Consider the following 16241-nt stretch of genomic DNA (forward strand, 5'->3'; position numbering starts at 1 on the left):
CCTTTCTGGTCCCCACAAACTTCATATCTCCTCCTCCCACCTCGCCTCCACATCTCATGTTTCCTGTACTTAACCCCTTCAGCTGCATCTTAAACGGGCTGCCTGTAGCTGGGAACACCACTCTGGAAGTGGCTCCTGAAGCCTCACAGTCTCCTCTGCCTTCCTGGCTGCAGCAACATGAACCTGAAAACTGTCCTCATCCTCCTAGTCCTGGCACTAGTCACGATCTTCGCTTTGGTTTGTGTGTTGCTGACGAGAGGAGTGAAACCAGCCAGCTGTGAGCCGCAGCCCCTGAGCAGCCAGGGGGGAAAGCACAGTGATCAGAGCCTGGTCTTCGCTGATCTGACGCCAGAAGAAATGGGGCAAGTGGTGAGGTACCTGCAGCGCAGCCTTGGGGTGCCATTGGTAGACGCCTATAATGCAAACCCCTCCGATAACTGCATTTACTACATCGATGTGCAGCTCCCCACCAAGGCAGAGGTGCTGGGGTTCTTGGATCGTGGGGGCAGGCGACCCCCGCGGCAGGCGCTGGCTGTGGTGTATTTTGGAAACCAACCAGATCCGAATGTCACGGAGTACGTGGTGGGTCCCCTGCCCAAGCCGACGACTCACCAGGACATCACGGTGCGGAAGTACGGAGGGAAGCTGCCGTATCACCGCAGACCGGTGCTGGGTAAGGAGTATGAGCAGATTGAAACCTTCTTACGGAAGAAGGCGCTCTCAACAGCCCCTACCTTCCTGCATCAGGTATTTAATTATGATGGGACCAGTTTTGTATCACTAACCTCAGCCCCCCGGGGGTTCCAGTCCGGAGACCGCAGCACCTGGTTTGCTCTGTTCCACAACGTGAGCGGCTACTTCCTGCACCCAGTGGGGCTGGAGGTGCTGGTTGATCACAGCAGCCTGGACGTCTCCCACTGGCGGGTGAGAAAAGTGTTCTATAACGGCCAGTACTACGGGGACTTGGTGCAGCTGGAGAGCGAGTTCAAGCAGGGCCGTGTCAAAGTGCACTCAGTTACGAGAGCCCCACCTGACGGGGGATTCTCTTCCATGCAGCCCCGAGCAGCCCCCAGGGCTCCGTTCCCTCTGCAGTACGAGCCGCATGGGCCCCGCTACAGTGTCCGAAACAACCAAGTCGTCTCGCAGGCCTGGAGCTTTGCCTTTGGGGTGAACGTGAACACGGGGATGCGTCTCTTCGACATCAGATTTAAGGGGGAGAGGATTGTCTATGAAATCAGTGTCCAGGATGCTACATCTGTCTATGGGTCCAACTGTCCTGGAGGGATGTCAACCAGGTACATGGATGGGAGCTTTGGCATCGGGAGATTGACGTACTCGTTAGTCCAGGGGGTTGATTGCCCCTATTCAGCCACCTACGTAGACACACACTACTTAGTTGAAACAGACACACCTGAAAAGCATAAGAACTCCATCTGCATTTTTGAGCAGAACACCGGGTCTCCTCTGAGGCGTCATTACTCCAACTTGCAGTCCCTGTACTATGGGGGTCTGACCAACTCTGCTCTGGTCCTTCGGTCAATTGCCACTCTGGGCAACTATGACTACGTCTGGGACTTCATCTTCTACCAGAACGGCGCGATCGAGGCCAAAGTCCAAGCCACAGGCTACATGACTTCATCCTTTCTGTATGGTGACGGTCTGGACTATGGCAATAGGGTTGGGGATCACACCCTGGGGACGGTACACACTCATTCCATCAATTATAAAGTGGACTTGGACGTTGGAGGTAGGTTTCTGTGTAACTTTTCTTTCTAATTTTGTGCCCATCCTTTTAGTGTCTCAGCACCTCCCAGGTACATTTAGATTTGCAAAATAAGGTTTCTCTTGGACTTGGGAGTGCTGCTTTTCTCCTCTCTCTGGCATGAGAGGAACCTGCCTGGCGTGTGCCCCATCAATAGTGTTTCTCTATCTCTGCCCCCTTTTGTGTCCTCACTCTGGTTATGGCGAGGAAGTGTTAACTTGCTTTGCTGCTGATCGGACTCCTTAATAGCTGGGAGGCTGCTGGGTAACCTCTCTGATTCATAGCAAAGTGAGAGAACGGAGCCCTGAGCTGGCATGAAAAGCAAAGGCCAGGCTGGGGAACACTGGTCATTTTACCGATTTCCACGGTTGAAGGAAATGAAGTTAAGGAATCTCTATTCGTCAAAATCTGAAACCTGATAAACAGTGAAGAGTTCTCAAGACAACCACTGAGCATGTTTCAGTTGTAAATCAATAAGGGACATCCCAGAATTGCTCTGGTCTCATTACTGCTGTTTGTGTATTAGCTTCCTCGATGGATATGTCTGCTCTCCGCTCTCTGTCACTCCTTCTGCTTGGGGGAATTGGCCACCTAGGCTGAAGGGTTACAGGGAAAGGCTGTTTATCCCCTAAGATGTAGGTAACCAACATCGCCTGCTTGGGACTCATTTAGATAAGACCCAGGTGTCTTTATCTCCCAGCTGCGGGTCTTTTGTTTCTTTCTGTCTTAGGGCTGGTACTGCAGAACTCTCTGTTTCTAATCATCCCTCTGTTTTCCCTCTTTGTGTTGTGTTTGACACACAGTGCCCAGGCCCACGTTCCAATCCTAGGCTATCCCAAGAGTAGTGTTAGGAAAGGGAAGACAGGAGTGTGTGTGTGTGTGTGTAGTTTATATATTTGTTTGTAGCGGAGGTGTCTCATCTACCCTCCTCCTTTCTCCAGAGTAAAATCTCTCGCTCTGATCTCCTCTTTAGCTCTAGTCTCCACAGGGCCTTTTGAACATATCTGGCCAAAGTGCCAACGCCCCCCATGATAGACGCCGTAGGGTGTGGATCGACACCGTGGGCTGCCAGCGAGCCAGGTCAGTCCCGTGGGCTGCCGGAAAAGTTGCACAGCCCGAGACTGAACGTGGGGTGGGTGGGCGCAGGTATAAAGGCAACAACCCCTCCCTTTCTGGATGAAATGGGAGGTCACGTTCCTGGACCCTCATCCACTGTATGTTCCAGCCGGGAGCGTGCATGGGAATCCAAGAGGCTTTTATGTGAAGAATCTTAACGGCAGGTGCAAGCTAGTCCCAGAGCCTTAGGGGGTACAGAGCCCAACAGCTACTGGGTCACCGTTAGAATTCTCCTCGTGCCCAGGGGCTGCCCGCAGTAGCTCAGGCCATTCCTCCCCTCCCCCCGGGAGTGCTGAAAGACGGTGCTCAGATCTTTGTCTGCTGCTCCAAGACCCCTCGCCCATGTTAACAGGCTGTGCAGCTCCCTCCCCAGACACCTGCACTCTAATACCCACCATCCCCGAACGCTGGGAGAGGGATGCGGCCACCTCGGCTACAGCAGCCTGCGTTTGCTCTCGGGTACCTGTGGCTGACTCGCTGAAGTCAGGGCAGTGGCATGAAGAACAGGGATTACTTGTGGCACCTTAGAGACTAACAAATTTATTTGAGCATAAGCTTTGGCAGTGACATGAGTGTAACTGGCCGACTGTCTGGTTCAGCCCGGCAGCACAACGCTCGGCCAGCAGAGAGCAGCATTAGAGCACCCAACCAATGTGAATCCTACAGGAGACGAGATGCTGGCAGATCCGTTTCTAGCAGTCACAGGCACCTCACCCGACTCCTGGGGCTGGGACATTGGTGCTCACCTTCTAGCGCTGAGACTGCTGTGTGCAGCTCCCAGGCTCGGGGAGAGGCACAGGACATGCACAAACCCATTTTAAATAACCTCTTACGTTTCACCCGTGTCTCACAAGCCCTCTGGGATTTTGCCGAGGGTTGAAGCAGCCGTAGCAAGCTCAGGCGTGGTGGGTCTGGGGCGGGTTGTTTAAGAGGCCTGCATCATCCACCCTTGTCTGTCTATGCTCTGCATGTGACTTGCAACTGTCCATCACATGAATAGGTGAGAAGTCTGCCCTACCAGCTGCGTTCGGCAATAGGCTCTGGCCTGAATTCTGGTAACAGCAGCCCCTGCCCCCTTCTCAGCGCCAAACGAACTGGAGTTTGGGGGTTCTGCAGGGAAAAGCCAGCCTGCTGAATCCCAGCCACTCGCCAGGGACAGAAAGGCAGAGAGCTCCTGGCGTGGGGAGATGAGGAGAGTGATTGACAAGAAGCGGCAGATGGGAAATACTCTAGTGCAGTGGTTCCCAAACTTTAACAGCCCGCGAACCCCTTTCGCTAAATTGTGAAATCTCACGAACCCCCTCCTAAAAACGAGTATTTTCAGGGATTTAAGTTTAAATTTCCTCAGTGTGATGGATGCCCCAGCTGCCCGGCCCCCGCTCTGACTGGGGTTCGGGCAGCCGGCTCCCCCGCTGACCGCCGGGACTCGGGCTGCCAGCCCCAACTGCCCGGCCCCGCTCTCCCCGGGGCTCGGGCTGTCTGCCCTGCAACCGGGTCCCACCTGCTGTCTCCAATGCCCGGGGTCCTCTGTCCGCCCTTAGTGACATTTTTCTAGCAAACCCCAGTTTGGGAACCACTGCTCTAGTGCAAACTGCCGTAGTGAGCATGTATCGCACGTACATCAGACCTTCAGTCCTAGCTCTTGAATTGCTTCGCAGAGCTGGGTCAACCGTATTGTTCTCACTTAAATGGGGAAACTGAGGGGACAAGAATACCAAGCTCAGAGAGTAACTGAAGTAAGACAGAATCCAGGTCTGCTGCTTCCTGCCGCAGTGCCCAGGGTGCTGACCCATGCTGACTTGCACTAGACTCCATCAAGGTCCTTCCATTGGTCGCTGTTGGGTCAACAGGGGACCATTAACCCTCCAGCTGGAAATTCCACTGGACAAATTAAAATACTATTGGAAGTGGGAGCCAACTGTCCTTTCACAAAGAAATGGCCCTTGTCCAACATGGCATGATAAGATTTCTGGTGGGAAACAGGGAGAGGGAGCTTCCCCATTAGGAGTCTGTCTTAAGGGATAGCTCAGTGGTTTGAGCATTGGCCTGCTAAACCCGGGGTTGTGAGTTCAGTCCTTGAGGGGGACACTTAGGGATCTGGGGCAAAATCAGTCCTTGGTCCTGCTAGTGAAGGCAGGGGGCTGGACTCGATGACCTTTCAGGGTCCCTTCCAGTTCTAGGAGATAGGATATCTCCATATTATTATTATTTCTGTTGCATTTCTCAGCCCAGGTTCATCTACATGCCCAGTGTCTGTTACCTCAGGCCAAACATCACCTTTTGAAGATTGGTGCCCTTCTGGTGAGACGCCGTCTCTGCTGCTTGCCCAGTGGGGTTTTGGTCCGTAGGCTTTCTCCAGGGGCAATAGCCGTGTGACCCAGAGCGTTGCTGTCCCTAATAAGGAAAGATTCATGCAAACAAATGTCACTCACCAGGTGCCTGGCCGAGCAGATGTGGGGAAGCAAGGGAAGAGCCTCAGGATGGAAGTAAATAATGCTCTTCACTGGCTTTATCTTCTCTAGCTAGAAAAAAAACAGCCAATGCAGAGGGGTGGCTGGCATTAGGGGTGGCTGGTTTCAGGAGCTGGGATAAATCCCTGGAGCAGTAGTTAGAATCATAGAAGATCAGGGTTGGAAGGGACCTCAGGAGGTATCTAGTCCAACCCCCTGCTTAAAGCAGGACCAATTCCCAACTAAATCATCCCAGCCAGGGCTTTGTCAAGCCGGGTCTTAAAAACTTCTAAGGATGGAGATTCCACCACCTCCCTAGGGAACCCAGTCCAGTGCTTCACCACCCTCCTAGTGAAATAGTGTTTCCTAATATCCAACCTGGACCTCCCCCACTGCAACTTGAGACCATTGCTCCTTGTTCTGTCATCTGCCACCACTGAGAACAGTCTAGATCCATCCTCTTTGGAACCCCCTTTCAGGTAGTTGAAAGCAGCTATCAAATCCCCCCTCGTTCTTCTCTTCTGCATATTAAACAATCCCAGTTCCCCCAGCCTCTCCTCATAAGTCATGTGCTCCAGACCCCTAATCGTTTTTGTTGCCCTCCGCTGGACTCTTTCCAATTTTTCCACATCCTTCTTGTAGTGTGGGGCCCAAAACTGGACATAGTATTCCAGATGAGGCCTCACCAATGCCGAATAGATGGGAATGATCACATCCCTCGATCTGCTGGCAATGCCCCTACTTATACAGCCCAAAATGCCGTTAGCCTTCTTGGCAAGAAGAGCACACTGTCGACTCATATCCAGCTTCTCGTCCACTGTAACCGCTAGGTCCTTTTCTGCAGAACTGCTGCCTAGCCATTCAATCCCTAGTCTGTAGCAGTGAATGGGATTCTTCCGTCCTAAGTGCAGGACTCTGCACTTGTCCTTGTTGAACCTCATCAGATTTCTTTTGGCCCAATCTTCTAATTTGTCTAGGTCCCTCTGTATCCTATCCCTACCCTCCAGCGTATCTACCACTCCTCCCAGTTTAGTGTCATCTGCAAACTTGCTGAGAGTGCAGTCCACGCCATCCTCCAGATCATTAATGAAGATATTGAACAAAACCGCCCCCAGGACCGACCCTTGGGACACTCCACTTGATACCGGCTGCCAACTAGACATGGAGCCGTTGATCACTACCCATTGAGCCCGACAATCTAGCCAGCTTTCTATCCACCTTACAGTCCATTCATCCAACCCATACTTCTTTAACTTGCTGGCACACGTAAGCGTGCTGGCCACAATGCTGAAGGATCCAGGTCCAGGCTTGCAGGCAGCACTGTGTAATCCAAGGAGCAGGATTCAGAAACAGGATGAGCCCTATGGGGGAAGAGCCATTTCTTCCCAAGATGCCAAAAGGAGTGGAAATTTGCCAGGAGCTTTGGTCAGGTCTAAGGTGGTGACCCACCAGGCCTCCCGCAATCAGTCCAGCAACTCAATCACCTGGGAATGTTCTGCAGTAACAGGCCTTCTCTGTGTCCAGCTGACCACAGCCAGTGTTCTGGCAGCATCGTTAAGGCAAGGGCTGTGTTTTGCCCCATCCCTGTGACACACAGTATTGCGAGCATGCATCTCTGCCTCCTCTCATCCTCTGACCCCGAGCTTTGGATTCCATCTCTCAGGTCCAGCTGACAGCTGTGATCCCTGAACAGGGCCGGCTCCAGCTTTTTTGCCGCCCCAAGCAGCGAAGCGGGAAAAAAAAAAAGAAAAGAAAAGATAATGCCGTGGTTGGCGGCACTTCGGCGGCAGCTCTACCGCCCTGCTTCATTCTTTAGCGGCAATTCGGCAGCGAGTCCTTCGCTCTGAGAGGGACCGAGGGACCCGCTGCCGAAGACCCGGACATGCCGCCCCTTTCCATTGGCCGCCCCAAGCACCTGCTTCCTTTGCTGGTACCTGGAGCCGGCCCTGTCCCTGAATAACAAAGGCAGCTCTGCTGCATCTGGCTTGAACTTGCGCTATGCACTTTGCAGGGTATGGCACAGACGGCACCTGCCACCCCCGCACAGGCTGGGGTGTGAGACTGCAAGTCACTCTGCACTAGCCCTGCTGGGCTGCAGCTGCTGGGCGCTGATGGGGATTTTCTTGGCGTTATTTTCATTTGTGACAAAAGCCACATGGATGATTTTTATACAAAAGCTGCTGTCCGTGGGAGGAGCAAACAACCCCAGCCTTACTGGAGGAGGACAACGTGTTTCTTTCCTAAAATTAAAAGATACAAATAAACAATCCAACCTGGATAGAGCTGTGGGCTTGATTTCTGGCATTCTGCCCTCCCGAGGGCAAGTAGAGGCAGATAAGCCCAGACCTGCTGTAGGTGCGCTGAAATTATTTTCAAGGAAAGCCTCAAGTAAACTCACTTTGCCTAAGCAGAAGAAGCCAGAGCAACTCAAACTGAGAACCAGAGACTATAACCACCTTTTCCTGCTCCCAGAGTTTGGAAAGTTCCTGGGACTCCTTCTCGTGAACATCTTGATGATCTTATTCCCACGGGCCCGTACCAATCTCATGTCCATGCACTGAATTTGTTAGTAGACTAGTTTTAGTTACTCAAATAAAAATATTGCAGGAGCCTCCTGATTTTCTGGCAGTGCAATGAAATTCATCCAGTTACTTGGGAGAGGCACGTATCTGCCTTCCACCTTTCTTCAGATGGGTCTAGTACTTCTTGAGCATTTTTGCCTTGTACAACACTTAATATATTCTTCGCAGTAACTGCCAAATGCATGTCTATTCTGTGAAAGTCTGCTCCAGGCCTGTTCTTACAAATGTGTCTACAAGGTCTCCAAATGTTTTGGCCCTGGAGGGCTTTCCTATGGCTTGTACCAAATCTTATGCATCTATCACAAGACAGCTCCTCCCAGCAGGGTTAACTGTTGGTGGGCAGTGGACATCGTCTGTCAGTACATCACCCAATATTGCTTTTGTGCCTGTTCTTAGACTGTCATTTGCCTGTGCTAATGCCAAAGGGATTGGCATTAACTCGTGTCAAAATCTGTTGCAAATTCACAGTCCTGCTGGCTTCATAGGCTGTGATTAGTTGCTGAAGAATATTTCTGTCCATCTTCATAGTTGAAGCCTTTCCTTTGACTTCTTCCCCCACCTCAGAGAGCTTGGAAAAAGTTGGAGCATTATTTTTTGGCAGTGGATGATGAATACGTACGTGACCAGGATCCCTCTCTTGTGTCATCAGCTGTTTCTCAACACAGCTGTCCAGTTGCACTTTTCCTAGGCTCTTTGCATTCAGCAGTGGGCCCTGTATGGCTTCAGCAGCTAGATCTTTTGTTGCGATATTTTGCAATGAAGTTGGCGGTTCATCCCCAGAGAACACCTCGCACCTCTGAAGTGTTCATAAGAATGAATCCTCATCTTCATTGTCACGTTGCTTCCTTGAACAAGTTGCCATCCAAGCCAACATGGATCATGGTTCTACTGTCTGCTGTGATATGGGCTCTCAGGTTGTAAGACAAGGCCCATCTGCTGAGGACTGAGCAAGTCTTGGTGATGCCTACAGTCCTTTCTTCCCTACCCCAGTAAGCCGCTCCTGGCTCTGATCAGGGTCCACTTGGTTGAACTTTTGACGTGATCTCTTGACCACACAGTCTCCTTGCTGGAACTCTTTGACCACTTCAGCTGGTAGCTGATGTATTTCTGCATTGTAGGTAGCACCCCTGCCTTGCAGTCTGTGTGGTCACAGCTCATGAAGAATGGCAGTATTCGAATTCACATTTGAAGGTGAAGAGCTGCACCTCTCAATTTCCTTCTCTCTGTGCATGGTTGAACAAGACCAGTAAGGCCACCATTTTCGTGTACTGACATCAAAACCTGAGGTTCACCCCCACCCCTCCCCTTTGCTGGTCAAAAATGTAGAGGTGAGATTTTCTGAAAGTATTGTGAAGTATGAACTGATACGAGTTTGCCATAAGAATGTGACCGATCGGCTTTGACAATATGCTCTTTGAGATCTTGATCGTGCTTTGCTATAAAGTCCAGTAGTTGTGGAAGAAGCAGGCACTACAGTGCTCGAAATGGCAGTTTGTGCCAGTATCGTCCCGGAATATGACTTACGATTCACAGCTTTTTCTGTTGAGTTTGGGCCAAGAACTCCGCTTTCAGTCCAAACATCTGCTAGTCCTGAAGCCTGGGTGTTGGCCTATCCATTTTTTTGGAAGTTCACTGAGGTCTCCTAGTAGTGGAATAAGCCACTTTTACTTAATTTTTTTTTACAGTACATCAGAAGCAGGAACGATGCCAACCAGTCCACTGAGTGAGTGAGGTGCAAAAGGAGAACTCAAGGAAGATAAGCCATTGCAGAAACACTAAATGAATGCTTTGCAGAGTCTTTTTTTTTTTTTTTAATGGAGATATCCCATCTCCTAGAACTGGAAGGGACCTTGAAAGATCATTGAGTCCAGCCCCCTGCCTTCACTAGCAGGACCAAGTACTGATTTTTGCCCCAGATCCCCCTCAAGGATTGAACTCACAACCCTGGGTTTAGCAGGCCAATGCTCAAATCACTGAGCTATCCCTCCCCCCAAAGGATATGGGTAGAGCCCTGTGCAGATACAAAATCTGTATCTGTGTCCGAGCCGCAAAAATGGTCTGTGGATGCGACTATCTGCAGATCTAAAGCGGATATCCATGGCTACGCAGGGCTCTAGTTGTGGAGGAGAACGCCCCACCCCAGCCATTCTTTTTAGGTGACAAAGCTGAGAAACTGTTCCAAACTGAGGTGTCAATAGAGATGGATGTTGAGCAAATTGATAAATTAAATAGTATTAAGTGACCAGGACCAGGTGGTATTCACCCAAGAGTTCTGGAGGAACTCCAGTATGAAATTGTGGAACTACTAACTGGTATGTAACCTATTGCTCAAATCAGCCTCTGGACCAGATGACTGGAGGGCAACTAACGTAATGCCTACTTTAAAAAAGGCTTCCGAGGCAATCCTGGCAATTACAGGGTGGTGGCTTAACTGCAATACCAGAACATTGTTTGAAATTATAGTAAGGAACAGAATTATCAGATGAACGTGATTTGTTGGGGAAGAGTCAACACGGCTTTTGTAAAGGGAAATCAGGCCTCACCAATCTACTAGAATTCTTTGAGGGAGTCAACAAGCATGTGGACATAGTGTACTTAGATTTTCAGAAAGCCTTTGATAAGGTCACTCACCAAAGGCTTTTAAGTAAAGTAAGCAGTCATGGGATAAGAGGGAAGATCCTCTCATGCATTGGTAGCTGGTTAAAAGATAGGAAACAAAGGGTAGGAATAAATGGTCAGTTTTCAGAATGGAGAGAGGTAAATAGGGGTGTCCCCCAGGTATCTGTACTGGGACTTGTGCTGTTCAACATATTCATAAATTATCTGGAAAAATAGGGTGAACAGTGAGGTGGCAAAATTTGCAGACAATACAAAATTACTCAAGATAGTTAAGTCCAAAGCTGACTGGGAAGAGTTACAAAGGGATCTCTCAAAACTAGGCAACTGGGCAACAAAATGGCAGATGAAATTCAATGCTGGTAAGTGCAAAATAATGGACATTGGAAAATATGATCCCAGCTATACATATAAAATGATGGGGTCTAAATTAGCTATTACCGCTCAAGAAAGATCTTGGAGTCATCGTTGATAGTTCCCTGAAAACATTTGCTCTGTGTGTAGCAACAGTCAAAAAAGTGAAGAGAAGGTTAGCACCATTAGGAAAGGGACGGATAATACAATAGAAAATATCATAATGCCACTCTATAAATCCCTGGAATTCACATATGGTGTGGTGTGCGGACACCTGGAGGTCCACAGACTATGGGGTCTGCACCTCCATTGGAAATTGTTTAGAGGTCTGCAAATGAAAAAGGGTTGAAAACCACCGATCTATTGTATATGTAACATTTGTTAATTACAGTAGCTGCGTTGTCATCTGGGGAGAGTGCAGGGGCTAGCACAAGGGTAATGCACCTCTTAGGCTCCACTTAACTCTCTGCACAGGGTGAATTTCACCTTAGGTGATTACAGGAGCCAGATGATGGGGTTGGTCACATCTCATTGCATCTCAGCCACTCATCACAACTGCAGTCGTTGCTGAGAAGGATTTAGCCGCATGTTTGGCGTTAGACTGCTTGTTGGGCATAGAGCTGCAGACGTGGATGGGCCCCATGCAGAATCCACGTCATTCAGAGTCTCTGGGACGGGGTGATGGTGAGAATGCATATGCTGTCTAGGAAGTACAGGAAGTGATTTCTCAGTGGTGTTTTTCTTTGTCTTTTAGGGGTGAATAATACTCTGGTGGCCCATGACATGGCATTCGAGTTTCTGCAGGCTCCTTGGAGTCCAGAGCACCAGATACAGCGCCCACGGCTCACCAAAGCAGTCCTGGACACAGAGGACAAGGCTGCGTTCCGGCTCCATTCAAACATGCCCAGATACATCTATTTTGCAGCCAACAGTGAAAATAAGTGGGGCCACCAGCGTGGCTACAGGATCCAGATTGTTAGCTTCACCGGGGAACATCTGCCAGAAGTCAGTTTGATGGAGCGAGCTATCAGCTGGGGGAGGTAGGCAGCTTTCATCTAGATGTTACCACGTAGTTTATGATGATGCATAAGTCACCTGTGGGTGTCTAGGTGTCCAGTGGCTGCATGGTTCAGGTACCCATAGAATGGACGTGGGCAAAGGCTCTTGTACGCTCTAATGAAAGGGTATGACGTGATCACTGGGAGTTATGCCTAAGGCTACAATTTTGTCATGGTTATTTTTAGTAAAAGTCATGGACAGGTCATGGGCAATAAACAAAAATTCACGGAATCTGTGACCCGTCTGTGACTTTTGCTGCTGCGGCTCCCTGGTGGCTGGGAACTGTGGAGTTTCCCCTCCACCCACAGCAGCTGGGAAATGCAGGGTGACCATATTTCCCAAAGAGAAAACAGGACACCCCCCACCTCCTGCACGGCCACTGGAACCCTGAGGAGGGCCCTCTCAGGAGTCTGTCACTGGCTGTCAGCTCTAGAGTCCTGCATCCCCTGGGGCTGAAGCAGCAAATGTCACCGAGGTCTCTGGAAGTAACTAATTCCATGACATAAACGTAGCCTTAGTTATGCCCTATCAGCTGTTTGCCCACTCCTTGGAGTTTAAAGCCAAACCTCTGTTGCAACCTTGATTGAATTCTCTACTTCATTGGTTCATTTTGTACCCTGCTGCCACTCACTTCTTCCAGTGCACCTTAACTGTGGCCTGAAGCCCCCTCTGTTTTCCCAGTCCTGCCTCACCCCTTGGCCACAGCTCAGTCAGTGCATCTCAGTCATGACCTGCTATTCCAGTCTGTCCAGGTCACACCTATTCCCCTTCTGCTGATGCACCTCACTGGCACCCTGCTATACCAGTCTCTGGTGTTTCCTTTGTAGATCCGGCCGGCTGGGCTGAATGTTGTGGTAATTGTTTTGTGAGGTATACATTGGGATCATAGAAGCTTGAGATGGAAAAGACCCATTACATTATGTAGCCCATGCCCCGTCCACCCTGCCAGGTGGGGTCAGGGCAGAGCGTTTCCTGTAGTATATTTCTCCCAATCTGGTTTTAAATGTCCCTGTCCTGTGTGGCTGCCTCTCGTTAGGTACAAACTGGCTGTCACCAAACGGAAAGAGGAGGAACCAACCAGTAGCAGCATCTACAACCAGAACGACCCCTGGACGCCCACCGTGGCCTTTGCTGACTTCATAGACAATGAGACCATCGTAAACGAGGTGAGTTGGGTTCTCTTTGTGCTGGGGGCATATATTACAGTGTGCCGAGTATTATGCTCAGTCTTAGAGCTATCCACAGCCCAGGACCCACGCAGACAAACCCCGTTCTTTTGCTCAGGGCTCAGACAGACATTGCTAACAGGACTTTTGGTTTCTGTGGGACAAAAGGAAAACCTTGGGGAAGGAGAAATAACTCACTGCACTCCATGTTTCCCCTCTTCCGAGCTGGCACCTGTTCATTCTTTGCCCTTGTGAAGTCCCTGCGACTGAGTCGTGTGTAGAGTGAATGAGCAGAGCTGGTCAGGACAGTCTGAAAAATCTGAAATCCCAACAAATGGGGAAAAAAGGTCAGGAAAATGTTTCCATTGCCCAAGCCACTGTCCTAAAGAGGGAGCCCGGCAGGTGGCATTCGCAGGTTCTGTCCTCGGACAGTATGTGCTCCCCAATGGATGTTCTCCTGAAATAACCAAATTATGTGACACTGTCTCCCTTCCCCAGGACTTGGTTGCCTGGATAACAACCGGTTTCCTTCACATCCCACATGCCGAGGACATTCCCAACACCGTGACTGTGGGAAATGGAGTCAGCATTTTCCTGAGACCGTACAATTATTATGACATAGACCCGTCCATACACTCACCTGATGGCGTCTTTTTCAGCAGGGAGCAGGACTCGAGTGCATGTGAAGTCAACCACATTGCCTGCCTGTCCAAAAGTGCCTCATGTTTACCAATCCTCCCTCCGTTCACCTATGACGGCTTCCAAAATCTGACGAGACTGTAAGAGCTGTGGGCTGCAGGGTCTTTGTGTGGTAGGAGAAATGAATATGATGCACCAGAGTGACTCCTCTGCTGAAAAAAATCTATTTTAATAGTGGAAATCTGTCTTCAAGTCCCTCTGTCAATGATGTTGTGTAGCTTTTTATATAGTAACTTCACTATTACAAGGGGCTGTATCTTTAAAGGGAAACATAACATGCTCAGTGCACTGCCAGGTTACAATTTGCATTAGTCTTTTTAGAATAACATGTTTAAATCCAGCCTGTCGCATGGAAGGAGGCAGGTAGAAGGAGAGCCAATTCTGTTCCTCTGATCACAATAATAAATACTGAGTAGTAACTGGCTCAGGTGAAAATAATGAAGCTTGATGCTGGTCCAAAGTTATCTCAAATGCCTTATTCTTAAAGTGTTGCATTGCCTGTGTCTACGAAGGCTGAAGGGGCTAAGAGTCTTAGCGTAAGCACGTGTGAATAGCCGTATCGGGTCAGACCAATGGTCCATCTAGTTCCGTATCCTGTTTTCCAACAGTGGCCGTTCAGAGGGAATGAACAGAGCAGGGCAATCAGTGAGTGATCCATCCCCTGTTGTTTCTGGCAGTGAGAGGTTTAGGGACACCCAGAGCATGGGGTTGCGTCCCTGTCCATCTTGGCTAATAGCCATTGATGGACCTGTCCTCCGTGAACTTCTCTAGTTCTTTTTTGAACCCTGTTATAGTTTTGGCCTTCACAACATCCCCTGGAAACGAATTCCACAGGGGGAGTGTGCGCTGCCTACACTGATAAGTCAACCTTTAAAACAAGCTCTGGCCTGAAGCTTTGCCTAAATCCCAGCCTTGAGAAAGCACAAGCCATACAGCAGCTGAGAGATCTCACCGAGGTTAGCCAGTCCTCCTCATGGGCTAGTGCCTTTCAAGAGCATCAGATATATAAAGCCCTGTAGCCTGAGGCCTCTCCTGAGGGTCTGATCTGGCTGCCATGAGAGTCTGGCGCCCTGCAGAAGCAGGGCCGGCTCCAGGCACTAGCCTGGCAAGCAGGTGCTTGGGGCGGCCGCTCCGGAGAGGGGCGGCACATCCAGCTATTCGGCGGCAATTCGGCGGACGGTCCCTCACTCCCGCTGGGAGCAAAGGCCCTCCCGCCGAATTGCCGCCGCAGATCGCGATCGCGGCATTTTTTTTTGTCTGCTTGGGGCAGCCAAAACCCTGGAGCCGGCCCTGTGCAGAAGGCTGTGAGCTGAGTCACTCCTACTCACTTGGCTTTCCAGACCTTTCGGGTAGTTCAGCAATAGGAACGGAATAAGGGATGAAGATTTGACAAGTGGCTCCTGAGCATCTGCTCCCTAAGTGAGCAGCTTTGGGGACAGCGATCTCTGGTAAACACTGGATGTAAAAGCAAGATGGCTGAAGAGCAGCAGAAGCGTAGATGGGGCACAAGGCTGTGACTCCCGTGTTGGAGCACCTGAGTCCTCACAAGCTGGGCTGGGGGGGGGGGTGCAGGCCTGGGGTGCTGGGCTGATTGGGAAGCCAGCGGCAGTGGCTGTGGGGCTGGAGTTGGGGCTCCCCCTCACCTTGAGTCTCTGCCACTCTGGGCTGGAGCCTGGGGCAGCGAGACGGGAGGCAGAGGCAGTTGGCACATCAGCCCGGGGCCAGAAGGAGGCGCTGCAGGCCAGTGCCCGTCATGAGAGCGCAGCTGAGACATGGCGGGTGCTGCTGGTGTGAGCACCCCAGGCGAGTGCCAGGGGCCGGGCAGCCCTGCTCCCCACAGACAGCCAATGGCACTGCCTTATCCATCTCACTCCTGGGGGGTTCCAGCCTGTCCAATCCCAGCCCCCTGTGCCCTGGGGCCCCCTCTGATGCCCACCTTGCAACAAGCATCCCCAGCCAGGGCCTGTCCCCGCTGCCTGCCGAGGGGACGGGGCTCTGCGTGCAGGTTTGGGTCAAGTCACAAGGAGGGCCATGCCCCCGGGCAGAGGGATGGTCCACAGGCCAGAGTTAGGGACATGTTGCCCCAAAAGAACCCAGTGGGCCACTGATCTGGCCGCGAGAGGAGATAGGCATTTTATCTGCTGGGACGCTGCCCTGCTCCACTGGAAGGATGAATTTGAAAATGATTCGGGGTTGGGAACGGGGCTCCTGGGAAGGAAAGGGGCAGAGCTGGCAGCTCAGACCTCTCCTCCATCATAGGAAGGGTTGGTCTAAGCCCCCTCCCTGCCCAACGCCCAAGGAGACAATTCCAAAATGCTGGAGCGGAGCTTGCCATTTCTGCCAAACTGGGGGTACAGGACAGGCCATGGGGTCTTAACCAATCAGGGGTGTAGCCCCCACCCCCATGCAGAGCCCAGATTCTCCCCTGTTCCTGGTA

General features: G+C 50.9%; 1 protein-coding gene across 1 annotated transcript; it reads left to right on the forward strand.

Moving 5' to 3' along the window:
- Positions 1-34: 34 nt before the first annotated feature.
- Positions 35-13983, forward strand: LOC128828991 (membrane primary amine oxidase-like). The gene is made up of 4 exons (XM_054014064.1): positions 35-1747; positions 11635-11920; positions 12976-13105; positions 13604-13983. Exons 1-4 carry the CDS (start codon positions 178-180, stop codon positions 13886-13888), a joined length of 2271 nt encoding a protein of 756 aa, XP_053870039.1. The 5' UTR covers positions 35-177; the 3' UTR covers positions 13889-13983.
- The last annotated feature ends 2258 nt before the right edge of the window (positions 13984-16241 follow it).

This window comes from Malaclemys terrapin, chromosome 25 (assembly GCF_027887155.1).
Source record: "Malaclemys terrapin pileata isolate rMalTer1 chromosome 25, rMalTer1.hap1, whole genome shotgun sequence".
Lineage (NCBI taxonomy): Eukaryota > Metazoa > Chordata > Testudines > Emydidae > Malaclemys > Malaclemys terrapin.

Bases quoted from the DNA above. Each gene is read 5' to 3' on its own strand.
- LOC128828991 (XM_054014064.1), top strand. From the start codon at position 178: ATGAACCTGAAAACTGTCCTCATCCTCCTAGTCCTGGCACTAGTCACG. The intron at 1,748-11,634 runs GTAGGTTTCTGT...TTTGTCTTTTAG, and splicing joins AGTGGACTTGGACGTTGGAG to GGGTGAATAATACTCTGGTG. The intron at 11,921-12,975 runs GTAGGCAGCTTT...GCCTCTCGTTAG, and splicing joins CGAGCTATCAGCTGGGGGAG to GTACAAACTGGCTGTCACCA.